The 27,338-nt window shown below is 33.2% G+C and overlaps 1 protein-coding gene across 1 annotated transcript in view; it reads right to left on the reverse strand.

Moving 5' to 3' along the window:
* Positions 1-27,338, reverse strand: part of PLPPR5 (phospholipid phosphatase related 5) — a 189,886-nt gene that overhangs the window by 34,379 nt on the left and 128,169 nt on the right. Inside the window, exons 4-5 of the mRNA XM_074188240.1 lie at positions 12,374-12,550; positions 7,319-7,438 (exon numbers count right to left, since the gene is read on the reverse strand). Coding sequence (XP_074044341.1) covers positions 7,319-7,438; positions 12,374-12,550 — 297 coding nt within the window. The remainder of the gene's footprint in view (positions 1-7,318; positions 7,439-12,373; positions 12,551-27,338) is intronic.

The raw sequence follows: 27,338 nt of genomic DNA on the forward strand, positions 1-27,338 counted from the left end.
ACTTTTCTGTCTTTTTGATGTATAGAATTCAGAGGGCACGAAGGACCAAGAAAAAGCAAATACTTGTTTTTGATGAAATTGTTAGTCAGAATTCAAACTACCTCTGGGAGCTGGGGGCTGTCTGTCACTTTGTAGTTTGCCACTGGTATTATTAAATTACTTATAGTTCAGTTCAAATAACTGTCTCCGAGACACCAAACAGTAGGTGAAAAAGATTGAAGCTGCACTGTCCTCTTTGCTGTTCTGCCCATAAGAATCCATGAATTTTTCCTGGCTGTTCCTCACACCTAGGATTTACTCTCTTCTCATCTCTTTCTTTTAGCTTCCTTCACATCTTAGCTAAAATTCCATTTCTGCCTTTAACCAATTCCTCTTAATTTCAGTGCTTTCTCTTTGTTGATTATCTTCACTTTATCCTGAACATGTCTTGCTTATACACAGCTGTTTACGTTATCACTCTTACGACATTATGAACTCCTTTGAGACAAATCTCTTTATTTTTCTTCTTCCTTCTACCTTAAAAGAATTATTTTAGCCTTTATTTGTATTCTCATAATTTAGTATAGTGTTTGGCACATTGCTTGATCAGTTCTTGACTTGATTCTGTAATGTTATCAGATACACAATCTATTTCAATGCATTAGATAAAGACAAATCTGAAAGCACAAATACTTTCTGGAGTGAGATATATCAAGAACTAATATATTAGAGCTGTGCATAGAATTTTTGTGATACTTGTTTTCTGTCTAATTACAGATACATTTATTATCTTACAGTTTTCATCCCTGAAGTATATACTTTAAGGCCAGATTTAATTTGTCTCTATTTAAAATAATCATTTTTGGATTTTTTCCTCGATCTACAGTATTGACAGTTTTTTTCTCATTCTAAATTTAATTATTCAAGTTACCAGAATAGATGAAGAATTATTTTTCAGCAATGGTCACCAAAATTATTGCTATTGTTTTAATAATCATAGTCAAGCAGAATCCTAAAACTAATTAAAGTAGATTGTTCCCCTTAGCATTGATAATATTAAGAAAATGTTTTTTTTAGCCCTTCACCATACAACTCAGTTGAGGAGATCAGTTGGCATAATTATAATTTCCCATTATTTTTCAAAACGTTTCTAAAGGAACTGAAAGTCCTCTTAAGGGAAGGTAACTATCTGTAGCCAATCAATTTTCTCAATAATGTTTAGGTTGGAATGTGCATACTCCTCTACATAGTTTATTTTGATTATGGCACCAGGCTCCCTCAAAATAAAATGTTTATTTGGAAACTTTTAAATTTTTACAAATTTTATGATGTTGAAAAGATTGTAAAAGGTTATATTTGGAGATGAAAGTGGAGGTTTAGGAAGGAATTATAGTCATTAGGAGCTATTTAAGCAATAATCTAATAGATTCACATTTGTATTATTTTATACATACATGGTCTGGATTATCAGTCTGGAAAACTCATTATAGATATAGTATGTATATTTACACACAGATAAATGTGTTTGTACATATGAATGTATTATTTTTGCATGTTTGTATACATGTGTCAATGTGTATGAGAGTGAAAAAGATACTGTCTCTCCCTCCTTCATCCTACCTCATGTTCAAAGCAGAACTGGGAAGCAGGATGAGAAGACTAAAGCTGAAAATTAAAAAAATAAAAATATTATTTTTATAAAATTTCTCTATGTGCCCTTGCTAGCTCTAAATACATTCTATTTTATTTAAGTAAACTCTTTTGTTATCCTAAAGAATTGCATGATTGGGCAGTTCATTAGTGCATGTAGAATAGATAATATATATGTGTCTATGTATTTATGAATGTAAGTATTTCAAGTAAAATTCTACAAAATAAATACATCTTATTTAGTGGACATAAGTATATGCTTGGCATATTTTCATGGATAACTATTGGACAATTTCCTTAAATGCAGATATTATTAACATTCAAACTTCATCATGATTTTAGATAAACCATGAATTTACTCCATAAAATATAGTAATTGGATATATGATATATAATTAAAGTATCAATAGTTGTCATGAAACTAAAGACTGCCTGTATACTATAATTATCCTGTAATTTATAGTTTATAAATTCATCTTAAATTGAGGGGGTTTGATGAATGTATATGCTTTTCAAAAGAAAACCTTTGGCTTTTTTTGAATAAAACTGACAACTAGAAAATGATAAGCTAATGAAGCACCAGCAAACCTTTTGCCATCGGTTTTGAAATTTTGCTATTTCAAGAAGCATAATCAAAGATTTGTAGAATATTCCTTTATTACCTCTAAAGAGCAATTTGTAAGATGAGCCGAGGTACTTTCTATCCATCAACTGCCAATATCATTACATATTGAAAAAGAAATTTAGTATTTCCAAAACATGCAGACTGTGTATTAAAGTATAATATCATCAACAGTAAATAAGCATCACTACAATGATCTGGGCACTCTGCCAAAAGTTGGGCAATATCAGTAAAGACAAAAATATGGCCCTTGCCCTCAAGGAACATACATTCTAATAAAGGAGACAATGTACAAACAGCTATGCTCATACAAGATACATGCAGAATAAAAGGAGGGTTATCTCCAAAGGGAGGGCATTAGCCATGGGCAGACCAGAGAAGGTGTCTTATAAAAGCTGGGATTTGAGGAGAATGTTGGAAGAAGTCAGGACTCACTATAGGCTTTAGTTTTGCCATCTATAGAATAAAAAGTTTGGACCAAATGAACTTTAAAATGTTTTTGAAACTTTAGAGCCCATGATGTTATTCACTCCTAGCAGATCTTTAGCACAGGACCCAGTTTTATTCTTTTTGCAAGGCAAGGTGGGTTAGGTGACTTGCCCAGGGTCACACAGCTAGTAAATATCAAGTATCTTGGGTCGGATTGGAACTCAGGTCTTCCTGACTATAAGACTGGTGCTCTATCCATTGTTCCACCCAGCTGCCCCTTGGATGCCAGCCTTATATACTGATCCCATGGGGCCACAAATTTAGAACTGGACAGATGATTAAAGCTCATTTAGTCTAATCTCTTTAAGTTGAAACAGAAAGACCCTGAAAGGTGACATTACTTGCATAAGATCACACAGGTAGCAGAAGTGAGATTCAAACCCAGTTTCTTTTGCTTCATATACACTAATTAGTTCATGGATTATAAGCCTTCTCTACCCCTGCCCCAAATATTAGAATGAAAATAAAGAGTAGCCATCAGCACTCAGCCAGAAATTATTGAAAATATGGTAATAAAAATAATCTCTGTTAGAGTAGGTTCATAGTTATGACTTAATGAATGAAAACTGAATGAGTGAATAATTTGAAGAATATAAAATCTAGCAACTTAGAAAAACTAGTCATAAACACCTTCCAATAAAAACCTTTAATATATTATTTTGGCATGGAGATGATCCTGAATTCTCTGAAGTTATGTCAGTGGATTACAAAATCTGGCAACCCTAACATGCTGAGAATTGGGAAGGAACATGAAATCATCAAATCCAAACTCATTTTACAGACACAAGGTAATGTGACTTGCTCAATTAATAGTATCCAAGAAAAAATCTGACCTGATCTATATACTCCAACATGCTATCCTACTGATAATATTATGTTGAATTGCTAAAGTCTAGCCTAATTTAATTTAAAAGGCTATCCTCCAATACATTTCCCATTGGGTGATAAATTCTAAGCCCACAGTGATCACCCATAGATGGATTTACAATATGGTCCTAAGTTTTATGTGCCCCTTTTCTACCCTCTCCTTGAGATTGTTGGATTGATAAAATGAAGACTTGACAATTAAAACAATCTGATAGACATAGTTTGTGGGTAATATAATCACTTTATTTATTTAAATTTTTTGGGTTTTTTTCCAAGGGAATAGGTTTAAGTGACTTACTCAAGGTTACACAGCTAAGTAATTATTAAGTGTCTGAGACCAGATTTGAACTCAGGTCCTCCTAGGGTTGGTGCTCTATCCACTGTGCCACCTAGCTGTCCCTCAATTATTTATTTATTTTTTAAATTAATTTTTAATAAAATTAACTTTTTATTATTAATTAATTAAATTTAATTTATTAATAAAGGTAGCATGTTTATTATGGTCATTTGTCCATCTCTGTAAGATCAAAGAGGACTCATGACTGGGCTCACAGTTTATATTCCCTTAGAAGAGTAGGTGTTTCTGAGGGGAAACAATCAACTCTTATTAACACAACAGGAGGGGTGTTATATTAAAATGAGGGTCTTGGGTCACTCAAATATTGGTCAAAGAAAAATCGCTTTCCATATCACCTGTTTTTTAAAGGTTTTTTTGCAAGGCAATGGAGTTAAGTGACTTGTCCACAGTCACACAGCTAGGTAATTATTTTTTTTTAGATTTTTTTTTCAAGGCAATAGGGTTAAGTGGCTTGCCCAAGGCTACACGGCTAGGTAATAAAGTGTCTGAGGTCAAATTTGAACCCAGATATTCTTGACTCCAAGGCCGGTGCTCTATTCACTGTGCCACCTAGCCACCCCAGCTAGGTAATTATTAAGAATTTGAGGCTAGACTTGAAATCAGGACCTCCTGACTCCAAGGCTGGTGCTCTATCTACTGCACCACCTAGCTGCCCCCTATATCCCTGTTTTGGCAAAAGAGAGTCAACAGTTCCCCAGAATTGTCTGAGCAAGCACAATGATCAGGAATACATCCATTAGTCCAAACTTAGAATTTATTTTACTGCATGAATAGATCTTGGCCTGAATAAATCTTTAAGAGAGATTTCCATCACTGATTAGTTTCTGGATGAGGAAATAGAAAAGGAGGAAAAACTTTAGATGTAAATCAATTATTAGTCATCAAATACAAGAGAAAAATATTCATTTTTCATACACAGGGGGTTGAGAATCATATAATTTGAGACATTATAAACCTTTATTTTGCTGTTAATATCCTAAATGTGAAATTGTTGACTAATATCTAATGACTTAATATATCATTGAAAGAAATATGCATTTTTATATTCTTGCTATGAATGAAACCAGAGATTTAAGGAAGTTATAGCTGAATAGGAATGCTTATAAATTTTCTTTTGAGAGATGAATAAAGGAATTGATAAAGTTGAATTTTATATGCCTAAGGATAACAAAAACATTTGTCATCTTTGGTTTTTGGGTCTTATAATGAATATGCTAGGAAAATAGTTATAGTTTATATGCCAATATTTAATGCAGAGCATGAAGAAATAGAGGAACTCTCCAATGCATTCCAAATCAACTCAACATACATTTTGATTCTTGATGACCATAGGAAGAGACATGATGAAAGAACAATGGTAATTAAAAATACCAGAGAGACAGTAATAAAGAGTGAAGGTGATTAAAAATGCCAGAAAGAGATGGCAACAAAGTGCAGTGGGAACTACAAATATCAGACCATTTGTAAGACAATAAAGAGGAAGATGAAAAATTTCAATGTCGTATCTCACAAAATAGCAAAACTCAATGAATGGGAAAATTAGACTATGTAAATTACTATGTAAATTACTATTAGACTATGTAAATTACAAAAGAGCAACAAATAGAAGAATGATGAGTAGATATTCCACTTTTTTCCAAAATACTCAGCAGTAATGACAGTAGACCCACTGAGTCTCTATTTGCTCACACCTCAGGGCTGCATGAAGTAGAAATAATACTAACAAAATGATATTAGGTTAGAGCAATCAGATATGTGTAGAAGAAATCCATGCTGGAGATGAGAAAATTTTAAAGACACTAAAGTTCAATTTTCAATGTATCTCAAAAAGAGGTTTTAACAGACATTAGTGAAAAAAAAGAGTAATATAGTCAGACCTAGTGTTACAATGGTGTCCATGGAATACTTAAAGAGAAAGGTCTTCAGAGCTAGTTCCATACTAGTAGAACCATTCATATGAATGAGATCATGGACCCATCGAAATATCGATATATAAATGAAGCAATTTTTATTGCATCATCATCATCAACAATTAACATTTTAGGGGTCAATGATGGAGCATTTCTCTAACAATGTTAGCTGAAAAGTACTCCTAAGTTTTTAGTGTAAATAGTCAAGCGGATTTTGCAAGAGTACATTCTCCACTATGGAAAAAGTTGTATATGAAAAAGAAAAGGTTTAAATCATCACAGTTGTCCTTTTTATTTTGTAAAAATTGTTTTTTAAACTTTTTCCAATCTGTGACTTCCCTATGAAGAAACAAGGAGCAATTTTCTAGATAACAAATTATGTGATATTTACTTCTGAAAACTGTTCTCTCTCAAGTGGAATACAAAACAAAAATTATTTTCTATATCTGACTTTATTCCTTTTGAAATACTGCAATGAAAGTTTCCCTTTGTTTGTATTTTCTCCCTGAAATCAATCCTTGTTGAAATCTTAAAGTTGTTTTATTCTTTCATATAATGTTCTAGAAAGTCAAAGCATGTTCATTAAAGATTTGTTCTTCTTGAAATAAGAAAAGCCATTTAACATTTACCTGAGACTAAAGACAAGGTAACTTGATGACCTATTTAAACTCAGAACAGAAGAAACTGATAATTTGAGGCTTGTTAACTGAGTTCTTTTATCTAATTATTTAATATAGTAGATATTTTATTAGAACTTCACTTTGATGTTTTCATTAAGCCAGTATTGAAGAGTCTTCATGATTTGGGTTCAACCTACCTGTCTCATCCCCTACATTATTTTTCACTATATTCAAGTATATCTCAGACATACTTAGTTTTAATACTTCATTGTTTTCCTCCTACCTTCCCTTCCCTTCTCATCCCCATACATGGATCCTAATCTCATGTTTTAGTCTCTTATGTAATAGCTATGTATATATATATATATATATATATATATATATATATTCATTGTGTGTCTTCCTCAATTATAAACTCCTTTACAATGCACTTTTCACATTTCATATCCCTAATAGTGTCAAACACAAGGTGAGTGTTCAATTATGTGTTCAATTAGCAGCAATCCAGGAAGATTTCTCTAAATCTTTTCACTTCTGATATTATCTTGAACGTGTCAAGAAGTCTTGAGTTTTTCTTCTCCTTGTAGATGTACCCATGCTTTTGTCTGTGAAAGGTAGCACTTTTGATAGAACAAATATGTTTCACAGTCATTTCTTTGGGTCCAGGACTGTGTTTAATTTTAAATTCTACTTAGAGATTATTTTGATAAACCAATGGTGAAAAGAACCGACTCTTTCCATATAAACCAAAAAATATGAATGGTTTCTCCCCAGATAACAATTGTTTAGAATGTAAATGATGAATCACTTGGACAGATGTTACCTTTTCTAAGGGACTTTCTACTCGAGGAATGCTGATGATTGGCATCTGTGCCAGATTGTCCATGTGTATATGTTCATTTTCTGGTTGTCTTCCTTTGAAATTGTTTACCACACATACGACCTAGAAGTTACAGAAAATAATTATCATTAAATCACATTCAAAGTGATAACTTCTTATGATATCTAATGGGTTGGCATGTCTGATTAAGATAACAGTATATACAACTGCTTTCAAAAGATTGTATAGGAGTGACACATTTATTCTCTTGGAATATGTCTGTTAGGTTTTAATTAGAGATAAAATATATACAAGTATTACATAATTCAGGAAATAAAACTCACCATTTGCTGTACCAATCACTTAATAATGGCTTTTATTTCAACATTTCTCAGTAAATGTGGATGGTTAAAATGTTGTTGGTGGCCATCAATTCAAGAACCTCACAAACCTATGCAAATTAACAACTAATTGACAATTCCTAGTGCAGCTCACAATTTAAAAAGGATTTATTTCACATCTTTCTAAGATCTTTATAAGAGTATAACATTCACTATAAACCATTTTACAACTGGTATACTTTACAAACTCGGGAATTTTCTCTTTAGCAATCATGTTTATTGTCTGTTTATAAATTCCTTTTACACATCTGGTATTTTCACAGCAACTCACCTTTGTTACTGCTGAAACCAGAGATGCTATCAAGGAAATTGATCTTGATAGCAATTGCTTATGTCCAATAGCTTGTGCTTGACTTCAAATTCATTTAAGAATATTTATAATGGTAGCAGAATTTAATTTCAATGATATGACAATATACTCATTAATGTTGACTTAGGCCAATTGTATAATATACTGTCTATTTTTCTCTATATTTGTTATATATTATTTTAAAATAATTATTTCATTATAATCTGTAGTGAAACAAGAAAAAAGCTCAACTTCTGTACAGTCAGAATGCCACAATATTTTTCATAAATGTTTAGTGTATAATTACAAATTTAAATCACAAAATTTCCAAAGTCTCTACTGGGAAGTCTTTTATTTAAGAAGGCTTACCATTAAATTTTCTCCAAAGACCAATTAGATGTTTGGTTTCTCTCCAGTTTTATAAACAAAATTATTCTGTATGATAATAAAATCATACTGTAGAGTTCTAATTGCAAAAAAAATCTTTGCATGCTCTTATTCATTTATTGCCACAGACATGTCCAATGAGGATGTTCAATCTATTCCAATGCCATATACATATCTATATCTATATCTATATCTATATCTATATCTATATCTATATCTATATCTATATCTATATCTATATCTATATCTATGTATGTATATCACTGATGTTGGTGTGCATACACACACATACACACACACACACGTATATATGATGAAATGCATTCAAATATTTGGACATCCCCTATCACCTCATGTCTTGTGGCTAAGAGAAATTCATTACAATATGTGACTGTCAAAATTACTGAAGGAGAGCAAAGAGAATGCTGGGTCAGGTGGTAGAGGACACAGGTTCAAATCCTGATGATTCATTCTATTGTGCTAGACATTAGGGATGGGGGTGGGATATAGAAAAGTAAAAGACAGACCCTTCTCTAAAATAAATTATAGGTAACTATGGCTAGAGAGACTATATAACTATATGGGATATTATGCAGCTCAGAATTACTAGAAAGAAAGATAAATCAGGGCTGGAATGGTCAGGGGAAAAGCTTCATGAAGAAGGATCATAGATTTAGAACTGGATGAGGTCTTCTAACTAATTCCCTTTTTATTCCACTTGAATAAACTGAGGCCGAGAGAAGTTACATGATTGACCCAAAATTATATAGAAATTCATATGGATAGCTATCTATCTATCTATCTATCTATCTATCTATCTATCTATAAATAACAAATCCTGTAGTCTTTTCGTAGTACTATTCTATTTCCAAGAGACTTGGGCAGAGCTTTGTCTAGCTAGGCTAGATTAAAAAAATGCTTCTGAAGAGTGAAAAATGTGAAAACATGAATAAAGATGAAAATGAATGGAGTCTGCTTGAGGGGAATACAAAGTTGATTGAAGTGGAGACTAGAGTGCAAATTATTGAATGATAGGAAATGAGTTTGAAAAAGTTGGAAAGATCCATATTAGAGTCAACATTGAAGGCTAACACATATTTCATAACCTATTGAATTTAACTGAATTGAGGTTGTACAATCAAGGAGCCACTGAGACTTTTTGAGAGGGTAAGGAGGGCCAGATGCTGAAAGGATTTGAAGTTAGTAAGTTCAGTTAGGAGGCTCTGGAAATAATGGGCAAACAGTCCGAGGTGAGTATTTTGGCACACCCTTGGGAAGTATGCCTATTGGCTCATAAGAGGATCCAAGGGAATGTTTCCTCACTTGTGCCACTGTACAAAATTTACACTGGGTTTGCCTATGATGGTAATTATCTGAATCTTAGGATAATTGCTTTAGAGTTAGGAGGATCCTATAAATCATTTAGTCAACTCTCTCATTTTACAAATGAAAAAGATTGAGACCCAGAGAATTAAAATAATTTCCTCAAGGTCACATTACTATCTCATTCGACTTCAAATTCAGCATATTATTGTATAGCCTCGGATTGGAGAAGAGGGAAAACAAGTATGGTGGCTAACTCATCATAGAGAATCAACACATAGAATGAGCTAAAGATGACTCAGTATTGTTGAACCTTGGTAAATTGGAGAGGGTCAATGCCACTGACAGAGAGGACAGGGAGACTGGGTACAAATGAAAACAAATTTTATTTAGGAAGTATTTGAGAATTCCAGATGCCTTTTGTGAACACTGTAAATAGCTCCGATTAGGAAACCAATACTGAAAATCATTGCTTTAGGGATAAACATTTATTTAGTGGTAGTCAATGGAAGCAGATGGAGTCCACTTTGAGAAACATTTAAAATACAAAAATTCATAGTTACCAAAAATGTTATTTGGAACAGAACCTTTGTGATTCAAAAGCATTAACTCCAGGCTTTTTAAAAAATATTAAGAACCACAGTGGATTTTAAAATAGTTGTTTACAAGAAGCCTTCAAAGTGTTGCTTGTGCCATATGGATGCTCCCGGAGACAAGATAGCCTGAGAACTCAAGCTTTTTTTGCCTTTGAAATTATTTTTGAAAATCATTTTATAAGATTGAAGATATATTAGAGTTAGCCTGGACACTAGAATCTATTTGATCCAACTGCTTCATTTTGTACATAGTGAAGGTCCAGAGAGGTTAGGCATCACATATCAAAGAAGTTGCAGACTATATAGATCAGTTCATTTGAGGACATAGTGAATAGAATCATGAACCTAGAGTCAGGAAGGACTAACTTAAAAATCTGACTTTAAATGATGCTAGCTGTGTGATTCTGGATAAGTCACCTTTAACTGACTCAGTTTACTCAACTGTAAAATGGGGATACTAATAGTACTAATTCCAAAGGGTTATTGTGAGGATAAAATGTGATAGCCTTGGTAAAACATTTTGCAATCATTAAAGAGCTATCAATATAATTGACTAATATTATTATTATTATTACTAAAAATACCAATTTTTCTTACTTGATCCAGATTTTTTTCTATAACCATTATGCATGTCATCTGTTTCATATTATTTTCCTTCATTCACACTTTGTTCAGTGAAGGTGACATACTAATCATTTCCAGGATATAATATTTCATTCCTTTCTTTGCCAAGCCCCCTTCATCTGGAATGCCTTCCCTTCCTAACTTCTTCCTTGTCTTCATCTATTCACCCCCATAAATTAATTTCTTCTGAAAATTCTTTTTTATTCTACCACAAAATAGATTACTTTTTCTAAGAAACCTTCCTTAAATTTTCAGGCTTAATTTGACTCTTTTATTAATATATCAAATAGCATTTTATGTGTCTAATCTAGCTCTACAACACCTATTAACATAGGTTACATACCTCTCCTTTTCACAAAGACATTCTATATCCCTTGCACTAATAGCACTTTATTCCTCATGAATTTGCTTTCTATTACAATTTATAGACTGCATTTATTTGCAAATAAAAAAATTACGTTTCTCCTTTAGAACATGATAATCTTCTTGAGGTAGGGGAGATAATAATCACATTGAGATTATTAATAGAAAACTTATAGTTTGCAAAGTGTTTTAAATAGCTTGTCATAACACTTTAAGGTAGACACTGCTTTCATCCCTGTTTTAAAGATAGGAAACTGAGGCAGACAGGTTAAGTGACTTGCCTAGAGTCACATAGCTATTAAGAGACTGAATCAGAAATAGAACTCAGGACTTTTTGACTCTAAGTCCAGATCTCTAGCCACTGCACTCAACAGTTGCTTTTATTTTTGTAACCTTGAAGCCTAATGCAGACTTTTACATGTAGTCAGCCTTCCCTGAATGTTTGCTGTTTTCAAATAAATGGAATCATATCACAGAGCTAGTGGCTAAAAATAAGATAAAATTGAATTTTAAAATAACAATAATAACAATTCACATTTATATAATGCTTTGACTCTGCAAGTACTTTTCTCACACTATCCCAATAAGTTATATTATATAAGTATTATTGTCATCAGTTTGCCTCTAAAGAAACAATCTCAAAAAGGTCAACATGGCCATGATTACACAATTAATAATGTGGAAGGGCTGGTACTTGAATATAGGCCATGTGTCTCTAGGTCCAGTATTATTCCATTACAACCAAGATCCCTTGCACCTGTAGGAGAATAATGTTGGTTTAGATTTCATGAATTTCTAGGACTGCCCCACTTTCAAGGATTACAGAAGCATGAGTTTATCTTACATAGAAATTGTGTTCATGGAAACACATTCAAAATCATTTGGTGAAGAAGTGCAATTTAATCTTCATCAGAAAGAATGAGGGGGGTAAACCATACACAGGTCCCATATTTTAATTTTTTACATACAACAATGAGAATTAGTATAGGCATTTAAGCACTCATTTTCTCAAAATGAATGATGCAAGTTCACTTGCATTAATGCAAATGTGTCATAATTAACCTCAAGTACTCACCAAAAAAACTGCTATAGATATTCCAACAAGGAAGCCTGCTATCACATCTGACCAGTGATTTCGATATTCTGCTACTCTGTTGAGTCCAGTAAGAAAAGCCAAACACATCAAACCCAAGCATAGCACTGGTTTAGCAAGTCTTGTTCCTTTGGCTTTAATTGTGTTGGTAATGTACATCTGAAATGACAAATATAAAAGGATCAGATAGTAAGAAATCTAAATGCCAATCTAATAAATTTTTGTCAAACTATCATTGATTCAGAGCTAGAAGGGAGCTCAGAGGTCATGTAGTCCATTACTTCCATTTCATAGAATAGGGAGCGGAAGTCTAGTTAAGTTTTCTTGTCAAGAAAAATGTTACAGAGCCAGGTCTTTGACTCTGGATCTAGCCATCTTTGTAGCATACTATATGATTTCTTATGTATGTTCTATGAAAAATATATGTGTATAACAACACTATGTCCATAAAATCTAATTATATCAGAAAATTAAGTTTATTACTCTTCTGAATGAAATTAACCACAAAAGCATAGATAAATATAGAAATAATTTCATTTGACTTGCCCACTGATATCCTTTTTAAAACGCAATATTGTTGATTAATAATCCATTTGAGCAATATTCATACTAAAAATGTATAAAATTATAGGAACTGGAAATTGAAATTGACCTCAGAATTCAATTAACTAGTCAAAATTATAGTTGAACATGATATAGTATCACACCAAATTTGTGGTCCTCTAACATTTGCTTTAAGACCTCAAGTCAGAGGGCTACATCAAGATCCTGAAGCAATTAATCTTACTTTTTTATGTAGTTACAATTGTTAGGAAGTTTTTCTTTATGTCGTCTAAATTTCCCTATTTTCATCTTCTGTCTGTTTTTTGGATAGCTCACATATATTCCTTTGCTAGCTTTACTCTTAAAGGCTCATAGGATCTTTGATTTCGAACTGGAATGGAACTCAGAAATGATACAGAACAAACTCTTCATTCAATACATGAGGAAACTGAAGTCCAGAAAAAAAAAATTATTCTTGGCTGAGTAGTAAGTAGCAAAGCTAGAATTCAAACTGAGACTCTTTGACTGGAAATAGTGGGTTTTTCTGACTACATCATTTTATATCCTGGGAATAAACAGATCAAGCTTAGTCTTTATCTTTTTTTGCAAGGCAATGGGGTTAAGTGACTTGCCCAAGGTCACAGCTAGGTAATTATTAAGTGTCTGACGCAAGATTGAACTCTGATCTTCCTGACTCCAGGGCCAGTGTTCTATCCACTACATCACCTAGCTGCCCAATTTTTCTCTTTCACATCATAGCCTTTCCAATATTTAAAGATATCTGTAGAATCCCTCCAAGGCTTTCCTTTTCAGTCTCATTTTCTTCAATTGATCCTCATATGGTGTGGAATTCAACATTATGTATCAGCTAGAAAATGCTCATATAGGTAAAGGTATATTGTATAAAAAATATTAGATAATGATTGTTGGAATTATAACATTATGCATCAAAAATAATATAGTTAAGAGGGAATCTACAAGTATGGGAAACATTTGTGAAAGACTCTATGGTAGGAAAAATGGTGGGAGTAAATTTCAGAAAGTCTGATCAAGGAGAAAACAATGATAAACTAAATAATTGGATATGTATAATTAGATTGTAAACTTCTTCAAGGTAGGGTCTGTCTTTCGCTTCTTTAATAAATGTTTTTGATTGATTGATTGATTAATGAACTACAGAATCAGCAGGCAAGTTCCGCCATTATTTATGGGATTAATAATTGACTGGATGGTCCCAAAGAATAGCCAGGAATAACTGGAAACAATCTGGCAGAAGGTCTTTTGTAGAACAATAAGAGCACCCTTTTCTGTTCAACATTTTTATGAATGAATTTGATGAAAGCATAGTTGGCTAAATTATTATTATATTTATCAATGCAACCTAAAATGGAAAGAATATGGAATGCATTACATAATAGAATCAGGATTTTTTTTCTAAAGAAAGATTTCCATAGGTTAGAATGAAAGACCAAATATAATAAGGTGAAACCATATAGAACAAATTTAATATAATTCTTTCTCCGCACAATGATCATTTAAATATTTGCAGATCACATTCAAGTGCTATCCTAGATGTTTTCTTTTGTTTAAAACTGAAACATTCCTGTTTCCTTCAACACTTTTTTTGGTACTGCATTATTTTGAGTACATTTGCCACTCTGGTCACTATCTTCTGGAAGCTTTTTAAGTAATTTATTTCTTAATTAAATTTGGCGCTCATAATCAAATTGAATATACCAGATAGGGAGTAATGAGCAAAATTGTCATTTTCCTTGCTCTGAACTCTCTGCTTCAATTATTGCAGTTAAAATTGGTTCCTTTTTTTCTTCTTTTTCTTTTTTTGATTTTTATGTCACATTGTCATCTTATATTGAATTTTTAGGCCAATAATATCCCCATTTTTTAAAAAAATAAAAACTCTTGGGCAAGTACATTTTCAATCAATCAATCAACCCACATCTAGGTATCATTATGTGCTAGACACTGTGTCAAGCAACTAGGGATAGAGGGTGGTATAAGGAATGAAACAATCTCTTCAATCCTTTACTTGTAAAACTAATTCTTTGAATTGTGTAGAGGAATTCCCATTTATTCCTGTTAAATGCTATCTTGTTAGATTTGGTCCATCATACTATTCTGCTGACATCTTTTTTGACCTTGATTCTGTTATCCATGTGTTTATTTCAAAGGGCAAACATAGAAGCTTCTGAAAGGCAGATTTTCCCTCAATTTGAAGGGGAAAAACAACTTTCTAGCAATCAGACTTTTCTAAAAAGTAGAATGGGGAAAGCTAGGTGGCACAGTGATTAGAATATTGGGCATGGAGTCAAGAAGACTCATCTCTTTGAATTCAAATCGGACCTTCTTTACTAGCTATGTGACCCTGGGAAGGTCACTTAACTTGTTTGGTTCAGTTTTCTCATCTGTAAAATGATCTGGAGAAGAAAATAGTAAACTACTCCAATATCTTTGCCAAGAAAACCCTGAGGTCACAAAGAGTAGGATATGATTAAAATAACTGAAAAAAAAATTAGAAGTAGAATAGGTTGGGTTGCCTAATGAGCCAGCAAATTCCCCTTGGGGCTAGATGATAACTTTAACTTATTCTAGATGTCATAGAGGGATTTTTTTCCCCTAAGGTATGGGATGAATTAAGAGTACCTGAGGTTCTAATAAATCTCTGAGATTCTGCTGAAACAACAATTTTGGATTAGTTTTGGATATATTAATAGTAAATAAAATATTGCATATGGAATCCAGATTTGGAAGAGCTGGTTTTTAATCAACTTTATGTTCAAAATTGATGCTACTTTTCTCACATAACTTTAGCATTTAGTTCTAGTGCCAAAATGTTCTTACATCATTTAAAAATTACATACTTGGTGCAGGGGATAGAGCACCAGTCCTGGATTCAGGAGGACCTGAGTTCAAATTTAGTCTCAGACACTTCATAATTACCTACCTTGGTAATTATTGTGATCTTGGGAAGTCACTTAACCCCATTTGACTTGCAAAAAAATTACATGCTTTTAATTGCTACATGTAGCAACCATAACTTCAACACAGCAATTATGAAGGCAAAAATGTACTAGCTTTAAAAATAATGAATAGAAACCTAGACTTCTTCATGAATGATATGAATGTAGTAATGATAATTAAACACACTTTATAAAAAGTCTAAAAATTAATAATTTTTATACTCATCAATAACAAATCGCCAACACAACAAGATCCTTCCCTCAATAGTTTATAATTTAAGCCTTCTTATGTGAAGGCTTATTCTTGCAAATCTATGGACTAAATGAAGATGGAGCAAGCCTTTTTTAATTTTTTGAAGTGGTGGATAGTGTTGTCTACCAAAAAGAGATCTAATTTTGACAGCAAAATTTGGATAACATATTTCTATTGAGTCAATGTTCATTATTAAAGGCCATGACACTAATGTGGTGCTCAGAGAGTGCTTTGGCAGTTGAGTCAACAATATTGTCAACCTCTTGCCCATTAACTGCCCTTGGACCCATAACTTCTACCCTTGATTAGAAAATGAAAAGCATGTATTTTATTCTACACTTGCCATTTTAGATATCTATAAAACTTAATAATCATTTTGTTTGATTTTCTAGAGAAATCCTTATGATTGCCAGAAGCAACTGTGAGAATAGTTAAATAAATTTTTTTAATAATGTAACTTTTGGGGTGCCTTGTGCCACATAAAACCCAATGGGAGTCTCACTGTTCAACTCTTGATTGAAATCCTTTGAGTTATTGCTAAGATGTTTTTTTATTTTTTTAAAATTTTATTTACTTAAGGCATTGGGAATAAGTGACTTACTCAAGGTCACACAGCTAGGCAATTATTAAGTGTTTGAATCCAGATTTGAACTCAGGTCCTTCTAACTCCGGAGCCAATGCTCTATCCATTGTGTAACCTAGCTGCGCCATCCCCCCACCCATTTTTAAAATTTTGTTTTGAGCTATGATGTCTAGATTAAACTAAGTTGGCAATCAATAAATTTAATTTGATGGGATTTGTGTAGTAGAGGCAGAACACGAAAGAAGAGACTGAAAAACAAAACTATGTATATTTGTACGTATTTAAATATATACATATACTTACTAAACTTTTCTGATGTTGTATCACATAACATTGCATTAAGGTCTGTCATGAGAAAGTAGATGGAAGAAAATTTGGGCAATTTTTTTAAAGTTAACTGCAACTCTGAGGTAACTTTTCTAATTTTCATCATTCTTCATGATGATCATAATGCTAAATTTATACTTTAATCTGGCTCATAAGTTTGAATAATGCATATTATCTGAAATAATTGGAATATGCCATTACTAAACTGCTGTCAGTTATCTGAAAAAGATTGACAAAAATGAGAGAGGCACCACAGGATTTTAAAAGCAACAAATATACCTATGGGGGGGGTGGAGGGAGGAGAGGGATATGACAAATTCTGCAATCTATAGACATTGTTAAATGAAAGGTCTGTAAACATTTACACGGGAAATAGCATTCAAAAAGGTCAGAAAGTCTTGGTCAAGAATAACTTATGTCAAACTAACCTTAAGGGGTTACTGCTAGAGAAGAGGAATAATGAAGGGAAAGTCTGTGTGGGTTTCAGCAATGCATTTGACAATTGTTCCATGCTAGCTTTATGTGCTAGGTGAAGATATATAACTTAGCTGACAGTCAATTTATTGGATTAGGAGGTGGCTGAATAACTTGTAAGATACTTCATGGGTTACTGCCTATCTTAAGGGAGACTTCTAGGCTGGTACCTCAGAGATTTGTCATTGGGTCTGTGTTGGTCAAAATTTATATCAGTGCATTTAATGATGTCATTTTAAAAAGCTAGAGTTTTATTGGATTTCAAGCTCAACATTTTGACACTTTTTGAACATACCTTTTGCATATTCATTCTGGGTATTTATTGCTCCTTTTCGACCCAAAACAATGCATTTAATCATTTTTTTTCCCCAGAGGCAGTAAAGTGGGTGGGTTGTATGTTGGATCAAGAGGTAGGAAGACCTAAGTTTAATTCTAGTTAGATATTTACTAGCTGTGGATCCCTGCCAAATCACTTAACTTCTCTGTCTTGTTTCCTCCCTTGTAAAACAGGGGTAATGACTAACACCCACCTCTGAAATTTGCTATGAGTATCAAGTGAGATAATAATTGTAAAGCCTGGGCCATAGAAGTTGCTTAATTCCACTTCTCCTCAAATTCTTCTTTACTAATCTTTCCCCTAACTCTGAAGGTGGACATTACTCAAAGTTATTATCTTCTTTTTTTAGACTTCCTCCTTAGAAATTATCCTTTACCTCATTTGCCCAACCATCTTCCCCATCAGCTATAGCTAGCACCTCTATGATAAAACCTATTAAATCTTTAATTTCTAGCTCTGACTTCCCTTCTGTAGCTCCAATTATAAATCCAATCATCTCCACTTCCAAGTGCTTACAAGTTATCTCTACCTGAATTTCCTACTGAAATCTCAAAAGTAATCTTTCTCAAACAAAGAATTATAATTTCTTCCTAAATGTTATTCTTGGCATAATTATTTGGTGATAGGACCATTCCTCCATTTTCTCATTTATTGTACCTCAAGTGTTATCTTTCACTCTTCCTTCTCCCTCATATTTTTAGGTCTAATAAGTTAACATGTCCTATAAATTCAGCTTCTATAATAATATGAATCCACTATATCTCTATTCCTATTTCTATCCCACCATTGCACTATCCAAAGTAATTGCAATAGCTTTCCACTTTCATTTTCTCTCCTCTAATCTACTTTTTAAAAAATGCATGTAAGACTACATCTTTGCAAATTATTACCAGATCCCTCTCCTGACTTTCTCTCTTTTCCCCTTTCCCCATCCAATTCTCTCCCTCTCTCTCTCTCTCTCTCTCACTCTCTGTCTCTCTCATCCCTAAACTTTCTCCTGAGCTCTAGTCCTCATACATCACTAATGGACCATTAGACATTTTGAGCTAGATCACCCCCAGATTTCTTAAACTCATCATTTTTTAGCAAAATTTATTGTCCCCCTCTTCCATACCCACTACTATTGATAATAAGATAATTATTATTTCTACCAAGGGCATCATTTCCTCTGATAACACCTATGTTTAAAACTCAGCATAATCCTTACCTCCTCACTCTGAAAATATTATTAGTTGTCAAATCTTGAAAATATTTCCAGGGCATCTTTCACATACATTCCTTTCTCTCTATTTACAGGGACATTGCACTATTTTAGTATCTCTTCTCTCAGACTACTACAATAATCTCCTGTAAGTGTCCCTGTTTTAGTATATTTTCCCTTCCCTTATTCATTCATTTTTATTTGTTTTAGATATACTTGTTTAGATACATGTTGCCTCTCCCAAAGATATATAATGGATTGACTCCATTTCCTAATGTTTCCTAAAAGATTAAGTGCTACAATGGATAAAACATTGAAATCAGGAATATCTAAGTTCACATTCTAAGAGAGGAAAATAATTTGGAATGCAAAATTTTAAAGAAAAGAATGTTAAAATTGATTTTACATGTGATTCAGAAAAATAAAATATTGAAAAAAGAAAAAGGAAGAATCTCATTTCTAGAAGAAAGATTCTTATTCAGGTATTGTTATATGGCCTCTGAGATTTGTTTCAGTTCAGATTCTCTAAAATCTTAGGGGAAAAAGAAGACAAGGATAAAAGAAGCAGGGGAAAATTTATTATTGAAAATATACTTCACAATCATTATAGCTAGCATTTGTATAGTAGTTTAATTTCTGACTTTCGTAAGATATTTCATTTGATCCTCACAAGAAATTTGGAAAGTAGATACTATCACTATCTGAAGTTTACTGATGAAATTGAAGTTGAAGTTTGTTGGATGATCATATAGTTAGAATTGAAAGTCAAAGAATCGAAAGTCATATCTTTAAAATGTTGGGTTCTTAATTCTATCTGCCAATCCATTTTAACCATTTTATTTACAACAATTTGTCTATTTTTGTCAAAATGTTTTGATGAGGTGTCGAAGTCCAAGAAGAATGTTAGTGGCATCTAGATGGATAATCACTACTTTTGCTGCTAGACTGTCTGTTTCTTCTTTCTGTCTTTTTTATTTCAATCTATTTCCTGCTTCATGAAAGGAATTGCTAGTTCAAAATCTGTGTAGATAGGAAAATTTTTAAATAAATAAAAGCATGAATATGACATCCAAAATACAAGATAGAGGCAATTTTTTTTTCTCTTACTCCAGAGAAAAGTGAAAAGCAACATGGTATGGCAGACAAAATGATGGGTCTGGAGTTAAAGAATGTTGACACAAATCTGTGCTATGTCCCTTACTTCCTGTGTAATAGTTGACAAGTTCCTAAACCTCTCTGTGTTTCAGTTTTCCTATCTGCAAAATAAAAACAGTGAACAAGTTGGACTTTGAGACCCTTTGAGCCCTAAATCTATATTAGAGCTTGATAATTAAGAACAGATGGACAGCATGAGAAGGCTAATACAGATACAATAGAACTAGATAAAAATGGTTTTCAGGTAGAGAAAAGATAGATTCAGGATAAATTGAATCCAATATACATCAAGGATTATGCCTTCTTGAAAATATTTACAAATATAGAAGCTTATTCTGCAATAGTAACTCCAAGTGCTCCTTGCCTAGCTTAGAAATGATTCAATGAAGCCCTTGCCTATACTTTTAAAAGCATCATTGTCATCATCTTCATCTCATCATCATCATCATCATCTTCTCCTCTTCTTCTCCCTCCTCTTTCTTCTTGTTCTTCTTGTTGATGTTGGTGTTCTTCTTCCTGTCCTTCTTGTCTTTCTTCTTCTTGTCCTTTTTCTTTTTCTTCTTGTTCTTGTTCTTCTCCTTTTCCTACCCATTTTCTTCCTTCCATATACATATATATGGATATTCACACATTTACACATGTGTGTATATATATATATATATATAATCATCCATACATATTCACAAACCTATATCTCTCTCTATATATAGATATAGATATAGATATAGATATAGATATACAGACACACACACACTGGAGAAGACTGATGCTTGACATGGTTAAATAACTTGACATGGTTAAATGTCATATCAAACACCAGTAAATGTAGATCACAGCATTTAGATCCTGGCTATTAATGTCAAATCTAGTGTTTTATTCCTCCCCTATTCTATTTTTCACTGACTTTCAATATCAAATGAGATCTTTGATGTCATTTAGCACTTGGTAACTGTTTGAATTACTTTGAAATTATTCCACAAACCTATTTTTTAACTTCACAGATAAAGAAGTATACCAATAGAAATTGTTAAAAAAAATAATGCAGGAAGGATGTTGGAATTGATTGCTCATGTTTCCTTGGTTTTTAATCCAGTTATGAAATTAAAGAGACCAGATGCCCAAATATATCCCATTTAATTCTTATATAGGTGGTTATATTATTTAATTTTTCATCTCAAATGCAATTACTGAATTCATATTACATATAAAGCATATATATTTATGCATATGGAGGATGGTAGCATGCCCAAGAACCAGGAACCAGACCTCTTTAGGAGGTTCCCAGGTTCTGATGATACCTATGGCTACTTCTTAAATTTATTTCTTTTGGTTCCCATTTCTCTGATGTGGGAAGCAGAAGAATTCACACCTAGTACCTTATTTGTTCCATAATCTCAGGAATGTCTCTAACCTTCCGTATAATTTATTGGGTTCCTTTTTCAGTGGAATTTCCATACTGTAGATTCATCTGGAGCAGGGCAGGGAGGAAAAATAAACACTACTTAATCCCCTACTTCACCACCACTAAAGAACATCAAAACCATTCTCTTTGAGCTTCTTCATCTGCCCTCTGTCTCATCTCATGACCTTTTGTTATCACCATCTATTATTTCTATATGCTAATCATAAATTCTTGAACCTAGGCTCTCATTTTCTCCAGCACATCATCTACCCACATTATTTCCATCATCAATCCATTGATTTCAATATCATTCTTTCTACTGGTTACTTCCCACTGCCTACAGATCCACTCAAGTCTCTCCCTTTCTTAAAAATAAGACAAAACTTGAACCATTTGAATATAAGTATTTACATACAAATATATGCATATGTATGTATACAAACTTACACATTATATAGACATGTGTGTGTCTGACCTATGTGTCAAAGATAGATGTGTGTCTGTATGTGTGTGTGTGTGTGTGTGTGTGTGTGTATGTGCAAGTATAAAATGCATCAGAGGGATCAGATAGGATGAAGTTTAAGAAAAGTCCATCAGATTGGGTGATTGAGAGATTATTGCTAACTTTGGAGAGGACAGTTTCAGATGACAGATGAAGTAGAGAGTCACATTGCTGAGTATATTAGAGGAGACTGAGAAGAGAAACAAAATTTTGAAACAGAAGCAGCTTTTTCAGGGAGTGATAAAAAAAGTCAAATAAGTGTGTGTGTATAGCATTATATGTATATGTGTATATATACTTATACAAGTATCTGTAAGCAGCTCGGTGTATATTAAAAAACCTTCACTTGACCTATAAATTATATATATGTATATATATATATATATATAAATACATGTATATATATATATATATATAATAGCTTTACAGTGGCATCTATGTACAATTTTTTTATATTTCTATAAACCTCTCCATATACACAATATGGGTCATGAAGGGTTTTTTTTTTTTTTGGTGTATATAGCAAGGAGAGCTAAGATTAGCTTTACTGAGCAATGCAAAGAAAAGAAGAAAACAACAGATTCAGAAATACAAGACATCTTGTAAGAAAATTAGACATATTAAGGTATATTTAAGTTATGATATATATATATATATATATATATATATGGCATATGTAAAATATGATAAGATAAATCATGCCAAAATGGACATGATAAAAGGCAAAAATGCTTAGGACTTAACAGAAGCGGAGGAGATTAAGAAGAGGTGGCAAGAATACAAAAAAAGAACAATACAAGAAATATCATAACATCCCTGATAAACACTATTTGGGATTAATGAGCTAGAGCCAGACTTCCTGGAGAATAAAGTCAATTTGGTCTTAGGAAGCATTACTACCAATGTATATTGAAGGTGATGGAATTCTACAGAGCTATTTAAAGTTCTAAAAATATGAAACTGTGGCACTCAGTAACATACTGGCAGGTTTGGAAAACTCAACAGTGGCCACTAGATTGGAAAAGATCAGTTTACATTCTAATCCTAAAGGAGGGCACTACAAAGGATTCTCTGAATTACCAAATGATTTTGCTCATTTCACATACCAGTGAAGTTATGCTCAAGACTGTGCAAACCAGACTTCAAAAATATGTTAACTAGAAATTACCAGATGAGAAGGGTGGTTTTCAAAGAGGCAGAGAAACTAGAGACCAAATTGTCAACACTTGCTGAATTATGGAGAAATCAAGGGATTTCCAGGAAAAAAATCTTTTCTCCTTTTCTTTTCTCCTTCATTGACTACATTAAAGTCTTTGTGTGAATCACAAAAAAATGTGTCAACTATCAAAGAGAGTATCTTAATTGTCTCCTGAGGAACCATTATGTTGATCAAGAAACAAAGATGAGAACTAAATATAGAACAATTGATTGATAAAAGATTGGGAAAGGGCTATGTAAAGCTCTGTATTGTCATCTTATTTATTTATTTAACTTATATGCAAAGTTTGCATCAAAATTCCAAAATGGACCAAAAACAAGCCAGAATTAATGTTTTGGAGAGAAATATCAGCAGTCTCATATGTGCAAACAATACCACTCTGATGGCAGAAAGTAAAGAAGAATTAAAAAGTGTCTTGATGAAAGTGAAAGAGGAGAGCAGAAAAATTAGCTTGAAGTTTACCATCTCAAAGTCTTAAGACCATGGCAATTGCTCCCATCACTTCATGACAAATAGAAGGAGAAGAAATGGAAGCACTGTTAGGCTTCCTATTCTTATGCTAAAAGATCCCTCCAGACAGTTATTGAACCAATGAAATTATAGTAAACTTATATATTATTCTATTCTGTTGAGAAGTATTTGAACTAGGATACTAATATTCAAGTCAATTTAACTACATACTCATCCAATATATAGCTAACACACTTAGATTTTTCTTCCCTCTTTGTGTCACAATACTTGGATGCCTTCTGTCATCTTTTCCATCTCAGTCTTACAAGAAAAGACCTACTCTTTGCCAAGGCAAACCCCCATTATTTACACCAGTGGCTCCAGTCTGCCTCATCTTTTCCAAATTGCCTCTTGAAACATCTCCACTCTTACTTATCTTCCATCTTCACCTGTTTACTGCTCCTTCTGCACTACCTAGCAGCATTCCTATGTTTCTCCATTCTCAAAACCCCCTCATAAACTCCCCCAAATTGATGCTTCTTTGCCCACTATTTATTATCTCCCTGTCTTCTTTTTTTTGTTGTTGTTGTTTTTTTGTTATTGTAATTCTTAGCTCTCTTAATCCTGGATTTCATCCTTGAACTAAAACTTCTCTCTCTAATGTTATCAAGTATCTTTTAAATTGCAAATCTTATGGCCTTTTCTCAATTCTCATCCTTCTTAATCTCTTTACTTCTATTGATTTTGTTAATCAGCCTCTTCTTTTTTTTTTTTTTTGATTTTGCAAGGCAATGAAGTTAAGTGGCTTGCCCAAGGCCACACAGCTAGGCAATTAATTAAGTGTCTGAGGTTGGATTTTAACCCAGGTACTCCTGACTCCAAGGCAGGTGCTCTATCCACTGTGCCACCTAACTGCCCCTAGCCTCTTCTTTTTAACATTTTCTTCTCTCTTTTCTTCTCTCCTTTAGGAGAGAAGTAGATTAATGTCCTATTTATCTGAATTCTCAGTATTCTTTTTATATATTCATCTAGGCCATGGACACTATCTGTGGGTGTCCCACACAGTTTTATCCTGGGATCTTTATCCTCTGTACTACTCCACTTTGGGATCTTGTCAGTTCCCTTGGATTTAATTATTGTCTCTTTGCTAATGATCCTTAAATCCTCTCAGTCAAGGCTTCCTCTTTGATAGCCTCTGGTCTCACATCTCTACCTACAGATACTTCAACCTATATGCTGGGGAGTTCACTTAAACTTCACATACCCCAAATTGAACTCATTATCTTTTTTTTTACCTCCCACTTCCAAACTTCCCTACTATTACCAGAGTCCTCCAAGTCCCCCAAACTCACAATGTAAATATCATCCTTAATCTCTCATAGTCTCTCATCCTCTATATCTAATCTGTTGCAAAAAGCCTGTGCATTCTATCAAATATGATCCCCTTTGCTCCTCTAGTAGTGAAATTCCCCCAATTTTTTAAATAACCTCTTGTTTGACCAGTCTGCTATACGTTTCTCCCCATCCATGTCCATACATCATTCAGCTGCCAAATGGATTTTCCTAAAGTGTAGATTCAATTATGTCTCATCCACCTCCTCCATCAACCTCATTTTCTTCCTATCATCTCCAATATTAAATACAAATTACTACATTTGGAATTCAAGGGCTTCCATAACCTAGAACTGCTCCCAGAATTTTGATAACTAATACCCCTTCACATACTCTTTAATCCGGTTATACTTGCCTCCTTGCATTTCCCCAATTACGACATTCCTTTTCTTGACTTCTGGTAGGTATTCTCTCTAGCTATACTGCAAGCCTGCAAAGCTTTCCCTTCTCATGTCTTTGTCTCAGATTTCCAAGTTTCTTTTAAATCCCAATTACATTCTACAGTCTATAAGAAGTCATTCTAATTTCTTTTTAATTTTTGTGCCTTTAATCTATCAATTATTTCCTTTTTATCATATGTATTGCTTTTTTGTGATCATATTTGTTAATATATCATCTTACTCATTTGATTAGGAACTCCTTGAGGATATGAATTGTCTTTTGCTTTTCTTTGTATCCCTAGTGTAGGTTCTTAAGAAATGCTTAATGATTGATCATAGGAAAGTCTGATGAGTATGATTGCTATGTCTTTATTTTGAGCATTGGTAAAAATATTGAACATGATCTAACAAAGAGTAGAACTTCATGATATTCAATAGAAAAGCAAATATTCATCATTCTTAATGTATCTTAAATACACAAAAATATGATCTGAAACAGTCAGACATTTTGTTCAGATATACGTAGTTAGATATATAGTCATATAGTCATAAGGTCATAGAATTTTAGAGATAGAAGAATAATTCAAATGCCTTTGTTTTATAGATTCCAAAAAGGTCACACTGTTCAACAGTAGAATTGCTGGAAAAAGAACCTTGACTTCCCTCATTTAGTGATGAATTGCAATTTGAGTGTGCTTAGTAACTCATCTGTCTCCCATCCAATGATGACTTGGAGTTTCTGCTGACAACAATCATCTTTTTGCATCAGCCATCATCACTGGGTTCTGAAACCATAATAACAACTGCAGTTGTTTTTAGAGTGGGATTGATCCATATAGATAAAAATATGGAATGTATGTTACTTTATTTGGTTGACTCTATTTAGTTTACTTTTCTTAAATTCATTTCACTTTTTTATACAATGTAGGGACTTAATTCAAATCAATTTGGGTTCAAATCTGTCCCTTTGACACTTAGGAGCAGTAGATGGCACAATGGATGGAGAGCTGGGCTTAGAAGTCAGGAAGATGGGGTGGCTAGGTGATGTGGGGTGGCTAGGTGGCATAGTGGATAAAGCACTGGCCTTGGAGTTAGGAGTACCTGGGTTCAAATCCGGTCTCAGACTTAATAATTACCTAGCTGTGTGGCCTTGGGCAAGCCACTTAACCCCATTTGCCTTGCAAAAACCTAAAAAAAAAGTCAGGAAGATTTCATATCCTGAGTTCAAATATGATCTTAGACACTTGTGACCCTGGGCAAGTGACAACTTTATTTGCCTCAGTTTTTTTATCTGTAAAATGAACTAGTGAAGAAAATAAATCACTTCAGTAGTTTCAATGAAACCCCAGATGGGGTTAGAAAGAATTGAACATGACTAAACAACAACTATCTTGAGGTATCTCAACAATATAATTTAACCTCCTTATGAAGAGGACAGTTATGTGATCTTTTAGATCTTGTCTCACTAGAGCTATGATCACATGATTCTATAGACAAACATGTATTAAATGCCTAATTTGTGCTAGCCACTTTGGTAGGCATAGATGATACAAAGATAAAAGTGAAATTTCCCTCAAGGAGGTAACATTATATTGAAGAGGTGCAAGATGGATATAGGAAAGTAAGCAAAAGAATATTCATGGTAATTAAAAGTAATTTCAAGAGAGAGAGAGAGTACCATCAGGAGTGTCATAACTGGATGGAACAGAGTAACTCTAACATATCTTCCACTTTTAATTTGATGATCATAA

Source organism: Macrotis lagotis, chromosome 5, assembly GCF_037893015.1.
Source record: "Macrotis lagotis isolate mMagLag1 chromosome 5, bilby.v1.9.chrom.fasta, whole genome shotgun sequence".
In the NCBI taxonomy this organism is placed as follows: domain Eukaryota; kingdom Metazoa; phylum Chordata; class Mammalia; order Peramelemorphia; family Peramelidae; genus Macrotis; species Macrotis lagotis.